Below are 23,721 nucleotides of genomic sequence, written 5' to 3'. Positions count from 1 at the left end.
ATTTTGTGCTCCGGTCTCTGCCCCAGGGGCCGGCAGTACCAAACAAGCAGAATCAACGTACGAGGCATCTGTGCATTCTCGCACCGTGCACCGTGCGCGGATCTAAATGCTCGCTTGATCGCTTGAACGGTAGTGCAGCTATATTATTGTCTGCACGCCGCGACGGCCGTTGACAGCCCGTCGTGAGTCGTCTTTACACCTTTATTTTTAAAGTCTTGGCGTTGAGGACAGACTTCGGCCGGTCTCTGCGCCGTGCGGGATCCAGCGGGAACCCCTTTCGTTTGAAACCTCGACCTAAGCTGACCCCAAACGGAAACGGTTCTTGTGCGTCCAGTCATTTGGCTTTGGACTTGGTCATTACCCGAATGTCCAATGGTGCTAAGGACGCCCCTGCATGAACGGAGCTCGCCGTCCCGAGACTCCGGGGCCAAAGACTGCGCGGCTGCGATGGCACCCTGATACCCTGCTGGCGAACGGAACCTCTGTACACCCAGTGAGACGTTCTACATTTGCGCGTATGTCGGAGGGGCTGTCTGAGACTTCATGCCTGTGCGCCAGGGTCCACGGTCATGGGCCCGCGAGGCGCGCGCCTTCGCCCCGCCAAGCACCGAGAAGCCCATGGACACGGCATGCTATTGCGCACGCCGCGAAAGGCGCAGATGCACCAGTGGGCAAGTGGGTGTCATACCCCGTCGTTCTTCTCTCGCGCGTCGCGGGCACGCCGCAACAGAAGTCAGAACAGTTCTCGTCTGGGCCGTGAGGCCTGAATACGCATCTCGATTCTCGGCAGTGTCACTGGCAATAGGCTTAGGGCGGCGCCGTGCGCGACGGCATACTCACGCTGGGATGGCAACATGCGATCTCTTACATACCGTGCATGAGCGACGGTCTTCTAGCGTACATGCTCGAATGCGTCAACGTTCCATCGTGCATTGCAGCAATCATCAATAACGTACGTGATCACGCCCCCACCGCCAAGCCCACTCCGCGCACAATCTAATCTGTCGTCAAATTCACTCGGGGCTGCCCATCTCCGACCCCGATCGTCCGCCCCGAATGCATCACGCGCGATCGTGCCTTCTGGACCAGGACCATCCCGTTGGGCTCATTGTGCGAGCTGAATGTCCAGTAGCAGCGACATGACGCATCGTCGAGTCCGACCGGGACCCCAATCAAGGCACGGGTCGTGCGCACGGAGACTCGATCCTTCGTGCGTTCGAAGTTTTGTCATGAAGTTCCATCGTTTCTATCTACTATACACAGAGCGCGCACCTCACGGCGGCGCCACAGCAACACACAAAGTATACTAATCGCAAAGCGCAGCGATCCACGAGCCAATAGGCCGCGGCACACGACATATAGTGACATTTTGGACATGGCCCGCCTACGCAACCTCGGGCGTCGGCGGGCGCGCCTTCTCCTCGACCGCCGCCACCGCCACCTCTCCCGCCGCCGCTGCCTCCTCGCGTTCACGGTCATCCCTGTCCTCGCGCTCGATGCGCTCCCGGCGCTCGCGCCGCCGCACACCCGCCGCGCTCTCCTTCCCGAGGAGCGTCGTCCGGCCCTGCGCAGACCCAGATCCATCAGCACCCTCATCCCACCAGCACCACACCGCACACAACAAGGCGCGCCACGCACCTCCTTGAACTTGAGGTACACGAGCACGACGATGACCGCGACCCAGTACGCGACATAGCTCACGACGGAGCCCACCGTCGCGCTGTTCGTCCAGCCGAAGATCGCGCCGAAGATCGTCCAGCCGTCCGAGTCGTAGTTGTTCTCCGGGTTGCAGCAGTTGAGGTGCCACACCGAGCCCTGCACGTTGAACGAGCCCGGGCCGTCGCCGCCCGTGTCGTCCACGTCCGCGCCGACACTGTGGGGACCTGTCAACACACGCGCGCAGACGAAGACGCGCACAGCCACAGCCCGTGTACGCATACGCACATGTTGTTGAAGTGCTGCTCGTCAAACGCCCACACGGCCTTGCTGAAGAGCCCCGCGCCGATGAGCAGGATGAAGTTCGTCATCACGACCATGAACACGGTGAGCGTCGTGCGGCTCGCGAACGCGTAGATGAGGTAGCCGCAGATGAGCCCGCACACGAGCCCCACGATCGCGGCGATGGGGATCGCGACGGCGGGCTGCCCGAGCGAGACGCCGCCGACGAAGATCACGGCCTCCATGCCTGCGCGGGCGACGCAGGTGAGCAGGTGAGCAGGTGCGGTACAAAGAGATGGCTGCTGACGCACCCTCGCGAAGCACGGTGATGAGCGGGAGGATGAAGAGCACCCACTTGCCCGCGCGCGTCTCGCGGTCGACATCTGCGTGCGCGCGTTAGGGGGCAGGCCGGTTACGGGTACGGGTAAGGACAGCGGGCACGCACGTTTGCCGGAGAACGCGCGCTGGAGCTTGACGCGCCACTTGGCCTTTGCGCGGTCCATCTTGAGCATGGTGACACCCATGACGAAGATGATGAGGGACGCGATGACCTCGAATATGCCTGCGTCCGCCGCGAGATAGATAGTCAGCGCGCAGAAGACACGCGGAACCCGCACGGAGTGGCGCACCTTCCCAGAGCTCCTCGGACTTTGCCCAGAGGTCGGCGGCCTGGGTGAACCAGACGGCGATGAAGGCGGCACCGATGGCGAGCGCGACGAACAGCCCGAGGGCAGAGCCCAGGAAGATCTGGATGCGCATCTTGCGCACCAGGCGGGCGGCGGCGAGCGCGTCGTCCTCCTCGTTTGCCTCGTTCTCATCTTCAGGGTCGTCTTCGTTCTCGTTCTCGGCGTCGCGGTGGGGCAGCTCGGGCGCCGCGGCGTCGTGCGAGCCGGATGCGCTGGACGCGTCGGACGGCTTCTCGTCGTCGGTGTATCGGGGGGCGACTTGGGGGCGCGGGCGGCGGGCGGCGGCGATCGCGTTGGGGTCCTCGTGGACGATCTGCTCGACGAGACCGAGGAGGACGGAGACGATGATGGCGGCCTCGAGGGTCTCGCGGAAGACGATGAAGAAGATGGGGACGGAGAAGAGGTTGCGGGCCATGGCGGGGATGTGCTAGCTGGGCGCGGGGGCAGAGGCAGCAGGAGCAGCAGGGCGCCGCAGAGGCATCCTGGTGGCGTATATGTACGCGCGAAGCTCACAGGCGGGGAGAAGCCCAACCGCAAGGTGCATCTGCATAAGCCGAGGGGCCGGGCCTCTCGCGTTATCTGATAATGTTCTGCCGGAGGGAGTGTGCGATCTTATCAGATACTTGCCACAGCATCGGTCTTGGCGGCCTTGGCAGCGAGTGGGTGTTCGTGTGACGGCATGCGCATGGGGCCAATCCCTGCGCCTGCATCACTCGCATATTGCGCTTCTGGGCCGATGCTTAGAAGACAAGGAGCAGCTGGCCCTATCTTCGTCTGCGCATTAACGCAGAGGACTCGAAAGGCAGCGCGCCGAGGGGGCTCGGCGGCGAATTTGGGGTCGTGATTATCAGATAAAGCCTCGGCCGGAGATCTCGATCAGGCCCGGGGGTTATCAGATAATTTTTCGGGGAGATGGGATGAGAAGCGGCAAGGCTGAATGTATGATCGCATTCCGTCTTCTCCTCCCTCTTGGTACGGCCCTGATGCGTCCCACCACCATGCGCCTTGGTATTGCTGAGTTCCATTCCGCCCCGAGTCCTTTTCGCGAAGCTAAAAGTCGCGTCCCTCGCCAGATCCCGTCTCTCCGTCCCCCATCTCCCCGTCTCCCGTCTCCCCGTCCCCCATCCTCTGAGACTCGACTCCGGCCTCGACCTCAACGTCATGTGGACCTCCTCCGCCTTTGCCCTCCTCGTCGCCGCAGCCCCCGCGCTCGCCGGCGTCCAGGAGCTCTGGTGGAACATCACCTACGTCTACAACGCCAACCCCGATGGCCTCTACCCCCGCCGCGTCATTGGTATCAACGGGACATGGCCGTGAGTATCAATCGTTCGCCCGACGGTTATGGAGACACGCAGGTCTTGGTGTCATTCACCACCGCCTGCCCGTCGCGACATGCATTTCTGGCTCGTCCGACGCGTGTCCATCCCGTCTATGTTAATTGAGCGATCTTCCAACTGCACTTGCGTTTCTGCGTCCACCCGACCATTGACGCTGACCCTCCGTGTCCGCCAGACCACCTCCGATCGTCGTGAACAACACCGACTCCCTGCTCGTCCACGCGACAAACTCGATCGACTCACCCGCGACGCTCCACCACCACGGCATGTTCTTCAACTCCACGTCCTGGATGGACGGCGCCATGGGCGTCAGCCAGTGGTACGTCCCGCTTGCGCACCCCCAGTCTTGATGCGTCTTCTTACACGCCACTGCAGCGGTATCCCACCCGGTGACACGTTCCACTACAATGTCCCCATCAACACCTCTGATCAGCACGGCACGTACTGGGTGCATGCCCACTCTACCGTGAGTACCACCGGCCACCCTCGGGTGCGCATGACATAACACCGGTTCGACCCGCAGGGTCAATACGTCGACGGTCTGCGTTCTCCGGTCATCCTCCGCCCCGCAGGGCCAGAGAGGTACACGTACGACGAGGAGTTCACCATCGCGATGTCGGACTGGTACCACGACCAGCACGCAACGCTGCTCAAGCAATTCATCAGCATTGCAAATCCCGGAGGTGGCGAGCCCGTACCTGGTGAGCCGTGCCCGCGCCCCGTCTTCGCCGCTCGGCTGAAACGCGCGCAGATGCCGCGCTCATGTACTTTGCGCAGGGCACGCAGTACCTTGGACCGAAGGAGGGCACCAACCCGAGCCCCGTGACAGCCGCGGTCGGCTTCAACGAGAATGCAACGCTTCCGTTCGAGGTGGGCTATCTTATCCGCTTCTTTTTGCAGGCACCGCGCATTAACACATGAATACGCGACAGCCCGGCAAAACGTACCGTCTGCGGCTCGCGAATATCGGCGCGTTCGCGGGTTTCTTCTTCTGGATTGATGGTCATGACATGACGATCATCGAGGCAGACGGCGTGCGTAGCGTCGTGTCGGCCAGCCAAGGCGATTGCTGACCACCGCACAGATCGACACGGAGCCATACCCGATCGACATGATCAACCTCGGCGTCGCGCAGCGCTATTCGATCCTGGTGAAGGCGCGGAACGACACGAGCGCAAAGAACTGGGCGATCCACGCGAACATGGACACGACCATGTTCGACACCGTCCCGGACACGCTGAACCCAAACGCGACGTCGTACATCGAATACAGCAGCGCGGCGGAGACGGAGGACCTCGGCACGGTGGACGCGTACGAGGCGCTGAACGACACGCTGCTGACGCCGGCGGACGTGGTGGCGATGCCTGCGGCCACGCGCACGATCGAACTCGAGTTTGAGTTTGACACGATGGACGATGGCACGAACCACGCGGTGATCAACGGGGTGACGTACAACAGCCCGAACGTGCCGGCGATCATGTCGGCGCTGACGCTGGGCGCAAACGCGACGGTGGCAGAGGCGTACGGACCGCAGAGCTTTGTCGTGGACCACCTGGACGTCGTGGACATCGTGGTGAAGAATGCGGACACGGGGAAGCACCCATTGTGAGCGGACATGCGTGCGAAGTGCTGTGCTGGTGCTGATCGCGCGTCCAGCCACTTGCACGGGCATACGATGCAGCTCGTAAACTTTGCCGCCGACTACACGTCGGACGATCCGTCGCTGAACCCGCCGATCAACGAGTCGCAGGCGAATCCGATGCGGCGCGACACGGTGCTTATCCCCGCGGGCAGCGCATACACGTTCCGCATCGTCGCGGACAACCCGGGCGTGTGGTTCTTCCACTGTAGGCGTCTCGCGCGTGTGTCTGAGTGCTGTTTCGTTTCTGACAAATACCAATTGCAGGTCACATCGAATGGCACCTGGAGGTGGGCCTCGCGATCCAGCTGATAGAGGCACCGCTGGTGGCGCAGCAGCGCAACAACATGCCATCGTACATGAACGACCAGTGCGCGACGCTCGGGCTGCCGTTCTCGGGGAACGCGGCAGGGTTCGCGTCGACGACGGATCTTGACGGGCTGACTGTTGGGCCGTTCCTGCAGAACAACGGGTGGCACCCGAGGGGCATCGGCGCGATGTTCGGGTGCGTGCTGACGGCGGTGCTGGGCATGATCACGGTGACGTGGTACTCGCTCGGCGGGAGCATCTCGGAGGCGGAGATAGAGCACGAGGAGCGGCTGCGGATCGAGGCCAAGGCGGAGCGCGGGCGGTTCTTCGGGCTTGCGAAGAAGGTGCGCGGCCTGCGGAAGGAGGGAGCGCACGGAGATGGCGCGGGTACTGTGTTATGATGTATCTCGCTTTGTTTTTGCATCGTGAGCATTAGAGTAACGCACCTGCGTATGTCGTACAAAACCCTTGCAGTCAGACGTTGTCGTGTCTACTTGTACTAGTAATGGATGGTCAGGGACCCGTTTCATCAAAATTTAGCCATGTCATGAGCACAATGAACAGCTTGAAGCTTGCCTTGCGTAGGAGGGTCTGACGGACTGCGTCCGTTGTGGTTGTCGTTAATGATGAAGTCGGCATATGCGTGACGGAATGGCCTGGTCCGTAGCCGGTACTGGGAGCCAAGTGACACGAAATGAGACACAACGTGTGCAACGCTCGAATCGCTCGTCTGCGTTGCCCTACGAAAACACGATAGGACAACGAAGAGCTCACCAAGTAGACGCAGCGCACGGGATGCTCGTCTGCACTGGAAGTCTGAGGAAAAGGAAAGCTTGGATCGCTGAGCGTCGCGTCGAGGCCAGCTTATAAGACATACGGAGTAGGTCGACAGGCGTGACGTCAGACAGTTAGGAATATATAATGACGTAGGTAAAGAAAGAGGAAGGTGAAGAGTGGTCGATCATACGTGAAAGGGTCCAAAAGGGGTAGTGCGCCTTCTAAAGTCGGAGGGAAGCTTGACGCTTTTGTCATCTAGCGCAGGTTCCTCTACCAAGTCGGCTTTGTTGATCCAAGGGCACCAATTGAACTCGCCTCTTTGTAAGGTAAGCATGGGTGAGGGTAACTCATTGACTGGGGCACACCAGTTGACAGTCCATGAAACAAGATGGGTTTGGACCGAAACAGCTCACAATCACAGAGTTGCAGAGATACAAAGATGTTCACGGCTGACGGCCTATGTGCGGTACGGATAGTACGTACTGAAGGGCGCCTGTGTAAAGTAACTACGTAGTGTATACCAATATTGTATGTCGCTCTTATCAGATGTGAGCCTTGCGGAACAGATAGAAACGAGCAAACGATTCTTCAGTATTGAATGTATTTAGCGTGCATATGAACGGTGTCCTGATCGCGTTTCGAACGCCGCGAATCTTATTCTCGCACGTTGGGCTCAGCGGAAAGGACACAGTCTAGAAGGCCTCATTGTGCGTGCACAATGAGGTGTGCGGCTCCGAGTGAATTTGACGACAGATTGGGTTGCGGGCTGGCTTGGCGTGGTGGGGGCATGACCACTGATATTGATATAATGAGCTAGAAGGTCGTTGCTTAGCAGAAATCGCGTACTGTATGCTACCGTACTCTCTCACGGGCTGGATCATCGACAGAGACACAATATGTCGAGCACATGGCTAGGACGTCGCGACGCGCCCGAGAAGGCGATGGAGAACACTCACTAGTATGCACATGCGCCTTATACTCCGTAATTCTCCCTTCAGCCGTAGGCTATTCTGCCAGATAGTGGTTGATGCACGAGGGGTACACATGGAATCCTTTGCGCGCAAATGCACAGTTTCGAGAACTGAACGTTCTGCGTGCGTGGATTCACTAGATTGCAGGAGCTACCTGTTCGCGCACATTGGGAGGGCCCAGCGAGAAGAACACAAACCGGCTGAGGATTTCTGGAGTCTTTCCAGTCGCTCTGCATCTTGAACGACAGGGTCGCATGACGCGCCAAGCCTGTGGCGGCGACTAGCGCGCACGCGCTATCCCCGTCGGTAGTGTATATCATATACACCAATACAGAACATCCGACTGGATGCACAGAGGTTCCGCTCGCCCGGAGAATATCAGGGTGTCATCCAGCCATCCAGCATTGGGTCTGAAGTCTCGTCACGATAGGCCTCGTTCGTGTACGTCGGCGAGAGGCGTGCCCCGCAAGGACATTCCTCACGCCATCAGAACATCGGAAACCAAATGACTGTACGCGGGGCCAGGTCGAGGATTTGAACGAAGACTCTTGCTCGAGCCTCAAGGGACGGTTGAAGCGTTAGAAGCCAACCACTTAGGAATCACGCCGCAAGGAGGGCTGGCGAGGGGCTGGCGAGGGGCTGGCGAAGGCATTTGTAACGGTGTGCTAACAACGATACAGCTGCACTACCGTTGAAGCAGTCGAGCACTTGAATCTGCGCACAGTGCGAGAAGGCGTGGATATCACGTACGATGAGCCTGCTTCAACTTATTTGGTACTGCCGACCCCTGAAGCAGAGATGGAAGCCAAAATGCCGCAAGGAAACCATTACCATATCCTTGAGAAGTACGCGTACAGCCTCGCGTGAGAACGGGAAGAATGAGCTCGTACTTACATATACATTCATTGGAATACCAGCGTGCTTTGACGAGGGTGAACGCAGGATCGTCGCCTATCCAAACGGACAAGTGCACGAACAGCCCTGATGGATAGCCACCAAACATCTCGATAGATTGATCATGGCCGTCTTCGTGACCTATCACGCCGTTGGGGCTTCTAGAGACGCTAGGTTCAAGGGGAACTGTCCATTCAGCAGGCGAAGCTTACAACAACGGCAACGATGGGCTCACTATACAGCCTCTCGTGCATATCCGGAAATTCGTATCAGCACTCAATATCTTTTTCTTCAGTTGCTTTGGGGCGCCATACATACATTTCTCCACTGCTGGAAAGACGTGCGCCGGTCCCTTTTAAAATCAGACTGTAGTCAATATTATCCACCAGTGCCTCTCCACGCGGCGACGCAAGAAGCGTAAGCGCAGCTACTATTAGGCTTCATCACATTACGCGGCCCTCCGGATAGAGAACGCGACATTGTCGAAGAAACGTACCCTTCCTCTAGCTCGTGGACAGCCCGAACAGGCGACGCGAGTTGTGTACTAGAAATAAAGTGAGGAGATGCTTCGCTGGCAAAGCCCGCCTTGGGCAGGGGCATCCGGAAGGTACCCTGCTCAAGCTGTTCGACCGCTGGCGATGGCGATGGTAGGAACCCCGTCGAAATCGATAAGGACGTGAGCAATGGTATTCGAATGACCGCAGCAGGTCCTGGAGCAGTATGCCTGATGCGGCACGATACATGCAGCGCTCTGAGAAGCCCATCGGTGATTTCAATTTCACAAGATCTAGACTCGTGCTTCCATCTTCTCGACGAGGAGTGGTATGATGAGAAGCAGCGCGAAGGGGCTATCACATGAGAGATGTCGTTTTGCGAGGCGTGCATACGCGTCCCGTGGCTTTAGATAGCTCGCCGCCATCCACGAACACATCTCGGAAGCCTCGTGCTATAATGTACAAACCTGCCGGACTAGACTTTAGTGTTCGGTGATCTTCCTCCCGAATGGATAGTTCCAATTGATCGTGAGCGCAAGTATTGCATGCAATCGGCTACAGCATAGAGCAGACGGTGGACACAGAGACAAGGAACCTAACACGTACAATAGTAGAGACACAGCCCGTGGCTGTAGAGGGGACTGATGTCAGCGTCAATGTCGGAGTACAAGGAACAGGTCTCCACGCCTTTGTAGAGGAAGAGCAAGGTACGACAGATGAGGGAATTAAGTAGTATGAAGTGTTCGAGCCGAAAGCCACAAGAGGAAGCACTAGAGAGCGGGCATTGACAAGAACGGGCTTGATGAGAGTGCTGTGGGCAAGGGCGGGGCCGACGACTCGTGTGTTACAGACTGTACTGTCAACGGGCCCAGGCATCTCAGGTATGTCTGTGGCCGAACATGATCTGGGATGCACATACCTTCAAGAGCCGCATGTTGTCCTGAAGCCCAACTTAGCATAGTGCAATTCGAGTAGGTGATGTTCCTAGAGCACGCTTGCAGACCTGAAGGCCTTCTCGCATCTATACAAGCGCTGGCCTCGTATCGAGACCCGCCGGATCCATCCGCACCCCATCACCGTGGACCCTTCCATCAAACACCCGTCTGGCGCCTGCATGTAACGGTTACAGTGCGCTTCTGGTACCTGGAAATGATATAATCTTTGATCACCTCCAAATTCGGTACCAGCGGCCAAGCTCTCACTCTAGTTCAATTCTAACTGAACCTCAAATTTTTTCCTCTTTGTGAGTGTAGGGGTTCTATCAGCATGAGTTGAGAAATAGTGACTGCATCAATTTAACAAGTTATTCATGAGAGCTCAGCAACAACTTGTGCCTAGGGCTTCTGTTTCATAGTACATCTTAGCTTTTTTTTGACAGACCATCACACAATAATGTTTGATGTATTACACATTTGAAATAAATCTGAATGTTCATCATTAATTGATAGATAAACACTTTTAGAATTTGATATGGTCATTCATCAGAATTCACTCATATGTGATAGTAGCTGATCATCATAAAATTTGCTATCTTTACAATCTGACAGATCATTGCATTATGATGTCACAGCTATGGGAGATATATATATATATATGAACAATGTAATCAAAAAAGTAACTTTTGTTGTATACCTCCATCATCACAATATGTCAACCAATAACTCCTCAGAATTGACTCAAGACATTCAGATAATTCAGCAAACGTAAGTCTATTTATAACTAATGGTTTTATTTATACAATGACCTTTTAAAAATAGGTTTGTTGAAAACTACTGTTATTTTTCTGTGATGGGTTAATATCATTGTTTTGATCAAATCTGATTGTATCATGTTCATTGACACTACTAATATTCTACCTGCAAAGCACTTTATATCTATGAATTTGTTATCACCTTGGATCAAACAATCAGTGTTATCTGGAAGCAAAAACTAACATGTGCAAATGCTGCATACATAATACTGCATATTGGTGTATCAGGTTATGCTGTTCTGGCAGCTGGAAATTACTTTGTTGTTGGTTGCAAAGTAAGTATATGTTCAGTGTAATAGTCTGTATACTTATCAACAGTGGATAGGTGTCTGTTAATCTCATTATATTAAAATCTGATGATATTGATATAAACCAACTAATAGTGGTTTAGTTTATTCAATATGCTGGAATGCCTGCTGGTGTGTTATGTATATAGCAATATCAAGTGAGTATTGATTATATTCAAGAGTAAGAAATAAACATTCATGAATAACAAATAGCAATTGCTGCATTACGGGTCTATGCAATCAATGGACACAAATTGATTGTTCCAAGCATAGTCATAAGTTTGTATGCATTTCCTATTTGTGTGGGATTTGTAGGAATCATTTATGATACTTGTAAAGTGTTTCATTGCTGATTCAATTTTACTAGTTTCAGCTTGCAAGAACAGTAACTCAGCCAGCCCCTAGTCCAGTTACATGTATAGTATATGTAAGCATTGAAAATAATGAACTTATAGGGTAAGGTTGTATTTGTAGAACATCCATTGTTATCTATTTTAAAATGATGCTTTTTTAGATGTATGCACTAGCTTGTTTTTCAAACACAACAACAAGATGCTGACAGCATTTTCACAGTATTAATTGCCAATCGCTGCTGTTTCACAGTGGCTGAATTTCTTGTTCTAATTGAAACTTGGCGTGCAACATATGGAATCAAAAAAATGGCACAAATGGCAAAAGTGGAAGTTTCAATTACAACCCTATTTTTACGAGATGGTAAGCAGTTTTTTTGTGTTTATTCATCACTATAGAATTTGATGCACATATTTGTTAGGCACTGTATTTTGGTGGTATGTTATATTGTGCATTGATCAAACAAAAATTGACATGCTGATAATGTTTCTTTACTGTAGTATCATATTGATTGCGGCCATCACAAATGTTATTTTCCTAGTGCAAAATATTCTTCCACCTAGTTCAGTCTTTATTGATGTGTCTGTAAAAATGTGTTCAGTTTGAAAGGCACCACTCTGATTGCACTTGCTTAGGTTGAATGCTCTTATACTTTCAAGGCTATATCTCAACCTCAAATATGTATTTGCAAATGGAACTTCAACTTTCCAAGACTCAGAAGTATCATCTGTTCAATTTGCCTCAAATGTCATAGGGCCACTAGGAGGATCCATCAATTTTGCATCATCATTTTCGGGTGAGCATCATGACCCAGACATGTTTTGAAAGAGCTCAGTAAAAACAATGCAATTAGATGACATTATTGACCACAATGTGGAAGATAACACTGAAAATAATGAAGGTGAAATAGAGGAAATCCCACGTCATGTTTGATAGCAATCACCTTGGCACATCTTATATACGGCTCGTTATAAGATCAAACGTATATATCAAAAGGCTTTTATTGTACAACATCTATGCTATCATCATATCTTTTGCATGTTGTTTCATTGTTTTAAGTGGAAAGCAATATAAAAAGTTTTTGAAGGTCCTTACATACCGCTCAAGCACGCACAGCTATTATTAGGCTGCGACATGTTGCGCGGCCCTCCGGGTCGAGGGCACAACATTGTCGAAGAAACGTGCCATTCATTAGCTTGTGGGCGGCCCGAACAGACGAGGCAAATCGTGCACCAGAGTCAGGACATGCTTCGCTGGTAAAGCCCGCCTCGGGCACAGGCATCCGAAAGGTATCTTGCTCAAACTGCTCTACTACTTGCGATAGAGATCGTAGGAGCCCCGTCGAGGTTCAGAAGAACATGAACAGTTGTGTTCGGATGACCGCAGTAGAGCCAGCAGCGATGAGCCCGATGCGTCACGATACATGCAGCGGTCCGAGGACCTGATCGGCGAGTTGAAAGTTCTATGCTCATGTTTCCGTCTTCTCGACGGAGAGCGGTACGATGAGATGTGGCGCGAAGGATGTGTCGTATGAAAGACGTCGCTTCTCGAGGCGTACATGCCAGCCCGTGCTTTAGATAGCTCGAAACTATGTCCACCATTCACGAACACATCTCGCAGGTTTCGTGCCATGCCACAATGTGCAAACACACTGGTATAAATGTTCAGTGTTCGGCGACCTTCCTATCAAATAGTACATCCCTAATTGATCGTGACCGCAGGCATTGCATGCGTCCCGGGACGATCATCCAGCGCAAATGGTGGACGCAGAGACAGAGAACGTGATACGTACAATGATAGAGACGCAGCGCGTGCCTGTAACATCGGTGTGGCGATTGGTGTCTGAGAAAGACACAGAGGCGACATTCGGCGTCAGTGTAGAAGAAACAGGTCCATCAGTCCACCCTTATGAAGGCGACGAGCGCAAGAGCGACGTCGGCGGGAGTGCCGTGGGCGAGTGCGGGACCGACTGATCTTGTGACCTAGACTGAAGTGTCGGAGGACACAGGGGTTGCATTGGCTAGGATGAATTACATAGATGTCCTGGCTGTACCACGTAGGGGGTGCTGTGCTGTTGCTCGGTCGCGCGTCGCGCGCCCCTGCTCGCGAACTCTATACTTAGGTTAGGGTTGAGCCTGCCGCGCCTTTTGGGCGGTTCTGCGCACGACCCATACCATAGCTGCTGGCTTCATCTTGTCTTCTCCTTGAGCTAGAGCTTGTGACATGATGCCTCAGAGGCTGTCGGTGGAAGAAAGGGATGATTCGGGACGACTTACCACCGCGTACTCCCTCACCCTAGGCAAGCAAGGAGAAGTCAGAGCTCTTTCCCTAGTGTCTACGCTCAATTGTAATTCGAGGGATACTTGCTAGACGTATAGATCCGGCTTGTTCATTACTGAGAAGAAGGGAACGGACTGGCGTCATCTCCTCAGCGATGTCTTCCTTCCAGCCGGCTTTCCTGCTACAGTATCTCCAGGTAGGTTACCATACCACTCTCGCGTTGCATAGTATGATGCAATGTCAAACTGTAAATACAACAGATTACCTGCAGTAAGGTCACTACTTGTACGTCATCACTTCTACTCACGATACACCGCGTTAGATATCAGATATACAACGCCTTGCAAGCCTTCTGCAGCTCTTTGGCAGGACTCATTGCGTCACGAGCAGTGCTTCAAGGTTTTCGTATTTGGAACTTAGTCCATGTCAGCGTATTGACCTTGTCAAAGGTCATGGCGTTGGAAAAGCAGGCGCATCTGCTACGCATGCAATCTTCCTGACCGTGCTTCAGGACATTTTCAGCAGACTGACGAGTCAGTGCCACACTTGATGCATGAGTTGGCAATAGTTGGCTTCATGCGCGACTGACTTTTCAACATAGCAATCGTTGCCGGGTACTACCTCGGGACATCGCTTTTTCCAGAGGCGAAAGCGTACCGGCTAACGGCAGACATCTTCAACGACGCCGCCATCATACTCGACACGCTGTCACCTCACCTTGGCTCGTTCCGAGTCGCGTCGCTTTGTCTAAGTGGGGCATTCCGTGCGCTGTGCGGAGTCGTCGCAGGCGGTTCCAAGGCTGCGCTGACGGTGCACTTCGCCACGACTGCGAAGGGCGCCGGAGATGTGGGCGACTTGAGCGCAAAAGACGGCAGCAAGGAGACGGTGCTCGCGTTGCTCGGCATGCTCGTTAGTACATAACTTCGCTTCACGCTGGTTGTCGTCTCACATTTCACGCCCTCCAGAGCGGCACCGCAGTGATGCACTACGTACACAGCACACGAGCAACTTACGTCGTGCTTTTCGCGCTCATCGCCTTGCACCTCTTCTGCAACTACCTTGCCGTCCGCGTAGTGGTTTTCCGCTCGCTCAACCGACAGCGGGCGTCTATAGTCTGGGCAGCTTATCGTGCACAGTCAAGTGGTATGTCTCTGTACTTCCATTGTGTAGGAATCTTGCTCATTGCTTCTACAGGACCCGCTCCCACAAAGACCCCGCGTGTCCTTACACCTACAGTCGTGGCCGCGCAAGAGCGTATATTCCCGGTCCCCACATCCTGCCACCTCGGAGTGTCATTCGCATATATCTCCGCCGCACTCTCTGCGTCACCCACGCACCTGCAGACAGTCCTCTCCTCCTTCTCTAACGAGCGCTACCTCCTCTGGGTTGACAGCACGTGCTGCGTACGCGTCTGCCTTAAGGAGGGGCACTCGTCCGAGGACCAGTTCAAAGCGTGGGTACACGCGCAAGAGACGGCACGCCTCCTCGCAGGGCGGGCACCACAGGACTTTGAGATTGCGCTCGCCGCCGTGCAGACTGCGTATGCGGTCGTGGAAGACGCGTGGCCGAGCTTTGTGGACGGCGTGCGAGAGGCGGGATGGCGGATCGAAGAGGGCGGACTGCTCGTAGGCTCGCCGAGGACGATCCGTATTGAGACGTTAGAGAGCGCAGACTCTAGTAGTCCTAGTGATGAGGACAGGAAGAGAATCTAAGTTTTGACCTAGACGTGGTGTTACGCTATGAAAAGAAACGATGATTGGATGTGCATCTCTGTGTATACGTAAAGGATCTGCGATCCGTGGTTCCTTGTCTAATTTCGATTGCTCAAAGACCCCGTTTGTTCGTTGTCATCTCTGACACCTCAAGCAGCCTGCTAATAGTACGTATCCAGGAGATGCCTCATTGACGAGCTGTCTAATAACGTTCCCAAGGCTTTAATCCGACTCTACCTATGATTTCCACACATCTTCGGCCTTGCATTCAAACGATACGCACTCAGCATTCGAGCAGTGCCTCGACTTATGGGTGATCACCGGGATCGTAGCAGCACCCTCCGAGTAAGTGTTGCGCTTCCTGGTGTAAAATTTCATCAATGTTGATATACCCAACCAGCAGTACTTCGCCAAGTCTTCAAACTCAAGTTAAAGGTTAATATCGATCTACGGTGCATGTTACTTTTAATCACCCGCCCGACTTGATAGCCATGTATCACACCTATTGAGTCCGAGATGCTAGGGACATTATGCGGGAAATCTAGGTAACAAAAGGTAAGGCCCGTGCATTCTGTACGAGATAAATCCGCGACGATCTCCAATCGCTGGTGTTTTGCCTCCACTCCAATCCGGTACTGTGCACTGAAGCTTTTCCGCTATTCCTGCCTGCTCAATTAGCCATGCTATACCGATCTGCTGGACGCGTCCTCCTCGTGACGGTCTCTTTCGTTCACGCCCGTGCGGATGTTCCGCGACCGGTCATCAGACTATCACAACAGGCGCTCCTGCGAGAACTGACTTTGCTCAACGAAAGCGTTGATGGTCGGTTATTTGCGGTCACTCCCTGGGAACTTCCGTGCTTTTCAAATCTCAACGGGATTGCGGTAGCTCGGAATGATACGGAATGCGCAGCGATCCAAGCAAACTATACCAATCCGCTCTTCCGTGCGACACACTTCGGCGCCTACATGATAGTATGTCTGAGCTCCTGCATGCCTAGATTTATATTGACATAGTCGCGCCATGTTCCCTTTCAGCCAGAGTGGGAGACCTGTCAAACAGAATCTCCAAGTGGCGGATGCCTGCTCGACCCCAGCGACCCGTCTGACCCTCTCGCTTTCGACAAAGCTGCTTGCCATTCAGGCAATCTGGCATCGTACTTTGTGCGTAGGTTCTCTGTCTGTTAACACGAAAACGTTCCAGTGTCACCTTCATGATCCAGATCGACGTGAGATACTACACGGACGTGCAGAAAGCATTGCGCTTCTCTGAGATGACTGGTATCCGGTTGTCTGTCAAGAACAAGGGACATGACTACAAAGGTAGATCAAGCGGTAAAGGCACACTGGCTTTGTGGGTGCGTTCCGATTCTACTCGTTCGTTACCTGAAACGTGACTCTTGGCCGTAGGTGAGCAATTTGGATTCGGTAAGTGTGGCCCCTCTACACTACATGAAATCCCATCAAGCAGGTAATCTTCATGATCAGTTTTCATACGAACCAGAATTCGTACCAGAAGGATGTTCAACGAGTTACGATGCAGTGACCATTGGTGTAAGCATCCCTTGTATTGGTGTATATTTAGTGCTGAACCGAGAGGACATAGCCCGGTGTCCTCACACAAACTATCTATGAATATGCCGATGCCGTTAACAAGACATTCATTGGTGGTTATTCACAGTCTGTAGGGGCTGGTGGGGGCTTCTTTCTGGTGCGAAAACCTTCTGTCAACAGCTCAGTACATAACTAAGAAAGTCAGGGCGGGGGACACAGCGTCTTATCACCAGTATACGGTCTGGCTGTTGACAGAGTGGTAAGTTCTAGCTCGAATTTTCATCGAGATTCCCTAAGATGATAGACTGTCAGGTGCAAGTGAAGGTAGTGACGGCTAATGGACAATATTTAGTAGCGAATGAATGCTCGAATACCGACCTTTTCTTTGCGCTTCGTGGAGGAGGAGGTAGTGCGTTTGGTGTCGTTATGGAGTCATCTCATAGGCTAGAACCTCAACTGACTTTACAAGTGTATGCACATCTGCTGCTCACCCCTGAAGCAGTGCTGATCATCTACCAGCGCTTCGCTAAACTTTACGGGACATTCAAACCTAAGCACTCTGGCAATATGGTACGAGACACTAGTGAATGAAACATACAAATGGGGAACACAGGGCTGGGGAGGGCACATTGTCGTGAGTGCAGTGCTGCATCTCAACTAGCTTTTAATCATTGTATCATTTCAGGGCCCGACGTTAATCTTTGTGAATTCATTACTGAGTAATGCAGATGCAAAAGCATCTATGCGAACCGCTGCCGATTTTGCATTAGCGCAAGGTGGAACGGCTATCGTCGAGGAGTTGCCATCGTACCTCGCGTTTTTCAATAAATACGTTACGCTGGCTGAAGCTGTGAGAAGACGATTTACCTTCCTCTTAACCGAAACTGAAAGTCGACGGGCAGAGCGTCGGCCCCGAGCTAATTCTGGGATCGCGCCTCATTCCAACGTCACTTTTCGAGTCCGCCGAAGGCCGCGAAACATTGTCCAGCACGATTGCGGGTCTTCTGTCATTCGCAAGCCCTTATATTCCTGTTGTCCCTCCATTCCTCTATAACTATACTGAGGGAACCACGAGCGTCACCCCTGCATGGCGCCGGTCTCTCTGGCATGTGAGCATGCAACGCGCCATAGGTACAGGTTATTGGTAACAATGATCATCGCACTCTGCTAGCTTTCGCTTCATAACGTATGGTCGTGGAACAGCAGCGTCGATTACATTCAAGAGCAGTATGAAGCCGTCACGCAACACGTACAACAGTTCCGTGATATTACCCCAGGGAGCGGGGCGTACTTTGTGAGTTTGTTTTTGTGGATCAGGAGTCTATCTCAAAGGTATATTTTCAGAATGAAGGAGATGTCTACGAACCGAACCATACGTACTCCTATTGGGGGAATAATTATGAGAGGCTTTTGTCTATCAAGAAGCGATAGTGAGTTCGTTTGCTGATCATTCGTTGCTGATCATTCGAAACTATTATTGGGATTTAATCATCGTTGTAGCGATCCTGTGGGTCTTCTGGACTGCTGGCAGTGCGGTTTGTGTATACTCGATCGTTTTAACGCATTCAACCTCCTGACACATTTCAGTTGGCTGGAAGGGCGAAAATGACCCTCTCTACCAGTGCTATCTTCCATATCCGGTATTACAATGATATTCCAGGAGTTTTGTCTATGCAAAATGATCGTCGGTTCTGGTCGTGACGTATCCGCATGTTTCACCATAAGAATCGCCACATCCTCTGCTATTGATCGGTGCTGAAGTTTCGATCACGTCTGCTGGGAAGTCTTGAGCTGGGTATTTTGACAGCGGAAACACTTGACTAGATTGCTGCGCCTGAACTGCAATGAAGCGCGAGGATACAAATACATGATATTGTGGGTCGCTACAATATTAAGAATACATCTACTCTCGTACACCTCACAAGATAGATTTTAGTTTCTCCACACTCTTGATGGGCAACCCACATGTGAAGTTCTCGCAGATGTGTACACTTGGCACAGTGGTCGCCACGTCGACTCCTTTGTTCTTGTCGAGATCTTCGATCAGTGTACGCAGGGTCGCGTTGGCCCGAGCAAGATTTCGAGGGGGATGGGCCGGGTCAATATGAATGAGAACACGATTTGGTATGAAGCGCTCGCGAATGACGTCGAGGAAGGGGGATTGGCGAGGTGCACTAGGAGTCTCGGTCAAAACAAACTGTTCCCGGGGGCATAAATAAGTCGAAGTATCACAGGTAGATCAAACACTCAGCATACCTGCTTCAATCCTCTCTCCGTAAGCATGGCAGCGCTGACCATCGTAGCTAGTGCGAATGGCGCCGCTCCCAGCAATTGCGCGTTGGCTGCCAGCACACTGTTAGCTTTCTCCTGATACTCTTTATGTCTGTCCTCGGCAAAGTGCGCCAGACGCAGTAGGTTGGACAACGTTACGGATACTGCACTTGGCTCCGCACCGTCCTACATCATGATTAAGCCATAGCACTCGTCTAATTATGAAAAAGGACACACCTGTGCATCCTTCATTCTGAGGATGATATGTTCGTCAGGTGCAGATGCAAAATAACCTCCTCCCTCCTTATCAAAGAAGAGCTCGTCTTGTTTCTCTTGCAGACGCACGGCCCATGTGATGTATTCCTCCTTCCCGCTGGCTTCGTGCAAGTCCAACAACCCTGCAAGGCGCAAAAACAGTGAGAATCATGCAAGTTGCATATTTGAACGTCACGCCGTATTACCTTGAATCAAGAAGGCATAATCGTCAGCCTGGCCTTTGGGGCCCGGACCCTCCCTCCAGCTGCGTACAAGCTCTCCGCTCGCTTCACTGTATACGTGACTCCGCAAGAACGCAGTTGACTTCGCCGCCAAAGAGAGAGCTTGTATGGCCTCCTCACCCCGAAGAAGTTCAGATGCTTTCGCAAGCCCAGAGATCTGGTGAGCTTGCCGTCAGCTCTGAGATCCGACAGAAATAGTGGGCTAACCATTAATCCATTCCACGCCGTCAATATCTTATCGTCAAGGTGAGGTCGCGGCCGTTTCTCTTCTCTATACAATCGCAGCTTCTCCAGGCATTGTTGAAGAAGCTGCTGCAAAATCTCGACCGGTCGTCCGAACTTATTCGCGGCCTCATCCACTTCATGGGCTACATACAGCACATTCTGGAGGTGGTGTGTTAGCTTCTTCGTGATCCGTTGTGCTGCTCGACACTGAGGGTTTCGTGACACACCTGACCAGTCAGCTCGCCTTGGATGTCGTGCGCGGGGTCACAGTTCCCGTCCATTTTAACGCCATACACCCACTCAAGGATCTCAGAATCCGCACCCAGAACATCTCTCAACTCCTGCGCAGTCCACGTGTAGAATGCGCCCTCCTTCGTATGCTTGCTCTGAGGAGTTGGCAGGGAATCAGCGTCCTCTGCGCTGTAGAAGCCACCGTCAGGGCTGGTGAGATGGCGCGGTAGGTACTTTAAGATTGATCGAGCAAAGTCGGTTAGCACCCCGCGAGACGGGGAAGACTCGGGTAATATAAGAGCAAGCTCTACGGCGGATGCTAGTAATTGTCCCTGGTCATACCTAGGCGATTTCAGCCGAGCGACGTCGAAAGAAGACCTGCACCACTCACAACATCTTCTCGACTGCAGAAGGTAATCGAGCGCCACATCAGAAGGGATATTTACACGGTCATGTGAAAGGCCTACAGTGCGGGACATGCCACTTTTCATCGACGGAGTACCTCGCAAAACCACCACCAACTACGTCATGGATACCGCCATTATAAATTTGGACGAGCGTGTAGACGGCCATGTCTCTGGCATGCTCTGCATCTTCCTTACGACTTGTCTGACTGCCGTCACGTTCCTCGGAACCTCCGGATCCTTCATTTGCATCAGCATCAAGAAATGCCAATACCTCTTCGGGAGACTTGTTCTGGTCTGAAATAATGGAACGACCTGCAGAGCCAGCTATGCGGTCCAGGTTCAATGCCGCATAGCGTGCGAGGAAGTGTGTTGTCTGCGCCGGTTGCGGGAATTTCGGCGCGCCACCAAACCCTCCGTATTTCGGATCGAAGCGCTTCGCAAGACGTGAGTAAATTGAGGAGGCAAGAGAGGTAATGGGTAGGTCGTGCGAGCCAGATTGGACCTGGACCGCATACAGTTAAGGGATATTCAACAGCACACAGACTTATGAAGAGATGACGACTGACGTTTGTCATTTCACGCAGCTGCTCGATCATCTGCTTTCCAGCCGCCTTGCAGCGGTTGGGATCGGTTTCCCACCTGTTGTAACTCTCAGTCCGAGTCCAATGTCACAGCTCCAAATTGGCAACATACAAATCAGCGAGCTTCATCATGACTTGTCGAAATTGACCCGGAGGGAAGTAGGTCTGTGGTGTGTGCCATACGTGAGGAGACATGCGACAGCATAACACATCAAATTATGACGTACGCCAGCAAAGAAAGGATGGAGATCAGGAGTCAGCCCTGATATTTAAAGGTTAGAACGAACAGAATATGACACCTGTCGGCCCACACCGGATGCTCACAAACTGACATTGGCCAACCACCGCCCCCAGTGGTGGCTTGCAAGAAGGTCATATAGAGTCGATCAACGTCTGGTCGTTCCTCGCGGTCGACCTATCCAGATGAAAGTTGGTCAATTCTTGTGGCTGCTTTCGCAGACAGAAGTGTCTGATGATACTTAACTCACTTTGATATTCACATAATACTCGTTCATCATCTTGGCTGTAACCTCATCCTCGAAGGACTCATGTGCGAGGACATGGCACCCTATATTAAGTGTAAAGTGTACTCATACTCGCCTTGATTTAGCACTTACAATGACATGCTGAATAACCAACCTTTGGCAATGATCGAAAACGCATGAGGATTACAAGCTGAGCACGGCGCGTGAAGACTTACCGAGAGGAATATCAGTTTATCCTCCTTCTTTGCCTTCTCGAACGCCTCTGAGCACCATTCGTACCAGTCCACCTTTTACTCGTGAGCAAATGTCCCAGTAGCAATGCAAGGACCATCCATGACGCCTTTTCGTGCTTGAATGCCTAAGGACGTACAGGATTCTCCGCATGTTGTAAAAGATATGGACTCTTAGCTTGAGCAAGTCTGTTTCTTGCGCGAGATCCAGCCGCCACGCCAAGGACGGAATGCGTACTGCTAGACATCTGCCGAGGGAACGGGGCAGGATCCTGTTGTGCAGTTTGTCTGCGAATTGCTGACCCCAAAGAAGTCTTCGATGATTGTACACACAACAAATGTATATGAGAGCCTCTCAGTGAAGCTCTAAGTAATGAGAGAAACGGTGGTCGTTGGAAGACAAGCATCATCCATGGCTAAAACGGAGAAATGCTTGGAGCTATTGTCAGTGGCCTGTCGTAATCTGGAGAACCCTGATCTAGGGTTAGGTTCCGGGACCAAGTTCACTGTACAACGACAGTCGTAACACATGCAGATAGATCTGCAGAGTTCATCCCATTCATCCAATATAGCCCCTAATATCCCCTATTATGATTTAGAACCCGTTGTATATCATCGGAATCATGACATCCACGGCCCCGCCGCCAAGCGGCGCAATGAAATAAAGGCGAGCCCCTTGTGTCTCGATTCTCCACAGCAAGATCCCGACCGTCTAGGCACAATGTTTAACAAAGATCACGACCTAGGTCTTGTTAATTGATACATAGAGAGCATTAATGAGGATATACCACTTAGAATATGAGTGAGCTACCGGCTCACTTCGTCGTCGGTGTCATCCTAAGACACAACTTCCAGAGAGGCCATGGCAAAGCGAATGTTCTATAGTGACTAACTACGCAGTAGCGAAAGCTTGAACCCAGATCCACACTGCTCCTCTGAATCGCGGTTCTATTCTTCGGTACGGTATTGCATATTTGTTCTCGAGAGCAAAATTGACGGGACAGGCGCTAAAATGGAAACACGACAGCACAGTCGCCCACAAGTTGACAGCGAGCATTGGTATGCCTTTCCAGATGTACAGATAAAACGTAAGAGAATATGAGATGAGGTCCCTGGCGGATTATACACGACAGTACAACCATAAATAAGTCATGATATACTGAGCGGAGTGGATAGGCTTGCATCGTTCGCCTGTGAGCGTGAAATGTCCCAAAGCGGTTTACCTATACGCGCCAGTACGCATGACAAGTTCTTGTGCGCTTGAGTTGTTTGGTCCATAACCTATATTGAACGCAGAGAACGTGTTCATGCGAAATCAACACATTTGAAAACGACAGCGCGCACCTCGGCAACGACGTTAGGCGTCTGAACTACTTTTGTCATTGCTGTGTCGTATCGTTCCTACGGCCGGCAGGCCAATCGGGGACTTCGGCTTGGACACCCATGTACCACGGAAGCACTGCCCAGACCTGTTTGCACTCTTGTATGTCTTTCTCCTTGGCAATTTGTGTGCAGCTCCGGCAGAGGTGTGCCTCTTCGACAGCTTCATCCACCCGATGCGATTTGGCATGAGGTCATAGTCACCGAGGTCGTCTGTCTACCCAGTAGGACTTGTTCCACATTTGCTTTAGCCATGGCAAACGGCCTTGTGCGCGAAGTGTGGGTTCTCGACAGGTTCGTACGTCCAAGATGTTCTCACGACAGTGTCGTTCACAAGGCCGTATCGAGCATAATGCATAGCTTGATATCGTCAGTCAACAACCTTTATGAGGGACACCGTGCACGAGACCTCGAGTTTCAAGCGAAGAGCAAGCGT

General features: G+C 52.5%; 7 protein-coding genes across 7 annotated transcripts; 4 read left to right on the top strand and 3 right to left on the bottom strand.

Annotated features, from left to right (window-relative positions):
• Positions 1 to 1,226: 1,226 nt before the first annotated feature.
• Positions 1,227 to 3,078, bottom strand: POSPLADRAFT_1180529 (hypothetical protein). Its single transcript, XM_024488766.1, has 6 exons — positions 2,568 to 3,078; positions 2,384 to 2,500; positions 2,250 to 2,321; positions 1,945 to 2,185; positions 1,639 to 1,873; positions 1,227 to 1,564 (listed from the first exon to the last, which is right to left on the bottom strand). The coding sequence occupies exons 1-6, from the start codon at positions 3,037 to 3,039 to the stop codon at positions 1,385 to 1,387; spliced, it is 1,317 nt and encodes a 438-aa protein (XP_024340401.1). The 5' UTR covers positions 3,040 to 3,078; the 3' UTR covers positions 1,227 to 1,384.
• Positions 3,079 to 3,785: 707 nt separating this feature from the next.
• Positions 3,786 to 6,310, top strand: POSPLADRAFT_1139603 (hypothetical protein; the record flags this gene model as incomplete). The annotated part of the gene is made up of 9 exons (XM_024485065.1): positions 3,786 to 3,937; positions 4,137 to 4,280; positions 4,337 to 4,427; positions 4,485 to 4,662; positions 4,713 to 4,831; positions 4,894 to 4,995; positions 5,046 to 5,566; positions 5,618 to 5,808; positions 5,868 to 6,310. The coding sequence occupies 9 exons, from the start codon at positions 3,786 to 3,788 to the stop codon at positions 6,308 to 6,310; spliced, it is 1,941 nt and encodes a 646-aa protein (XP_024340400.1).
• A 3,092-nt stretch (positions 6,311 to 9,402) lies between these two features.
• Positions 9,403 to 9,979, bottom strand: POSPLADRAFT_1045906 (hypothetical protein; the record flags this gene model as incomplete). The annotated part of the gene is made up of 3 exons (XM_024478893.1): positions 9,403 to 9,546; positions 9,652 to 9,732; positions 9,965 to 9,979. The coding sequence occupies 3 exons, from the start codon at positions 9,977 to 9,979 to the stop codon at positions 9,403 to 9,405; spliced, it is 240 nt and encodes a 79-aa protein (XP_024340399.1).
• A 713-nt stretch (positions 9,980 to 10,692) lies between these two features.
• POSPLADRAFT_1045905 (hypothetical protein) lies at positions 10,693 to 13,406 on the top strand (the record flags this gene model as incomplete). The annotated part of the gene is made up of 10 exons (XM_024478892.1): positions 10,693 to 10,748; positions 10,803 to 10,837; positions 11,024 to 11,070; positions 11,450 to 11,538; positions 11,597 to 11,598; positions 11,686 to 11,796; positions 11,997 to 12,000; positions 12,093 to 12,229; positions 12,541 to 12,722; positions 13,155 to 13,406. 10 exons carry the CDS (start codon positions 10,693 to 10,695, stop codon positions 13,404 to 13,406), a joined length of 915 nt encoding a protein of 304 aa, XP_024340398.1.
• A 454-nt stretch (positions 13,407 to 13,860) lies between these two features.
• Positions 13,861 to 14,828, top strand: POSPLADRAFT_1106421 (hypothetical protein; the record flags this gene model as incomplete). Its single annotated transcript, XM_024483292.1, has 5 exons — positions 13,861 to 13,913; positions 14,036 to 14,118; positions 14,163 to 14,246; positions 14,315 to 14,622; positions 14,679 to 14,828. Coding segments are annotated over 5 exons (678 nt in total), but the record flags the coding sequence as incomplete, so codon positions are not given.
• A 1,277-nt stretch (positions 14,829 to 16,105) lies between these two features.
• Positions 16,106 to 18,587, top strand: POSPLADRAFT_1138964 (hypothetical protein; the record flags this gene model as incomplete). Its single annotated transcript, XM_024484975.1, has 13 exons — positions 16,106 to 16,399; positions 16,463 to 16,588; positions 16,648 to 16,786; positions 16,896 to 16,978; positions 17,031 to 17,135; positions 17,184 to 17,237; positions 17,291 to 17,448; positions 17,498 to 17,612; positions 17,664 to 17,828; positions 17,881 to 18,087; positions 18,150 to 18,272; positions 18,323 to 18,408; positions 18,479 to 18,587. 13 exons carry the CDS (start codon positions 16,106 to 16,108, stop codon positions 18,585 to 18,587), a joined length of 1,764 nt encoding a protein of 587 aa, XP_024340396.1.
• A 309-nt stretch (positions 18,588 to 18,896) lies between these two features.
• POSPLADRAFT_1138941 (hypothetical protein) lies at positions 18,897 to 22,153 on the bottom strand (the record flags this gene model as incomplete). Its single annotated transcript, XM_024484970.1, has 17 exons — positions 18,897 to 19,175; positions 19,235 to 19,435; positions 19,487 to 19,647; positions 19,711 to 19,903; positions 19,954 to 20,130; positions 20,199 to 20,544; positions 20,594 to 20,606; positions 20,670 to 20,795; positions 20,922 to 21,111; positions 21,176 to 21,248; positions 21,303 to 21,355; positions 21,418 to 21,452; positions 21,515 to 21,605; positions 21,679 to 21,758; positions 21,808 to 21,829; positions 21,891 to 21,962; positions 22,046 to 22,153. 17 exons carry the CDS (start codon positions 22,151 to 22,153, stop codon positions 18,897 to 18,899), a joined length of 2,220 nt encoding a protein of 739 aa, XP_024340395.1.
• Positions 22,154 to 23,721: the final 1,568 nt, after the last annotated feature.

Source organism: Postia placenta, assembly GCF_002117355.1.
Source record: "Postia placenta MAD-698-R-SB12 unplaced genomic scaffold POSPLAscaffold_5, whole genome shotgun sequence".
NCBI lineage: Eukaryota > Fungi > Basidiomycota > Agaricomycetes > Polyporales > Adustoporiaceae > Rhodonia > Rhodonia placenta.
This window is presented reverse-complemented; position numbering and strand designations above follow the sequence as displayed.

Excerpts from the sequence above, each read along its gene's own strand:
- POSPLADRAFT_1180529 (XM_024488766.1), bottom strand. The coding sequence starts at position 3,039 with ATGGCCCGCAACCTCTTCTCCGTCCCCATCTTCTTCATCGTCTTCCGC. Across the intron at positions 2,322-2,383 it reads GCGCGCGTTCTCCGGCAAAC|ATGTCGACCGCGAGACGCGC; the intron begins GTGCGTGCCCGC and ends GCGCGCACGCAG. Across the intron at positions 1,874-1,944 it reads GAGCAGCACTTCAACAACAT|TGTCGGCGCGGACGTGGACG; the intron begins GTGCGTATGCGT and ends AGGTCCCCACAG.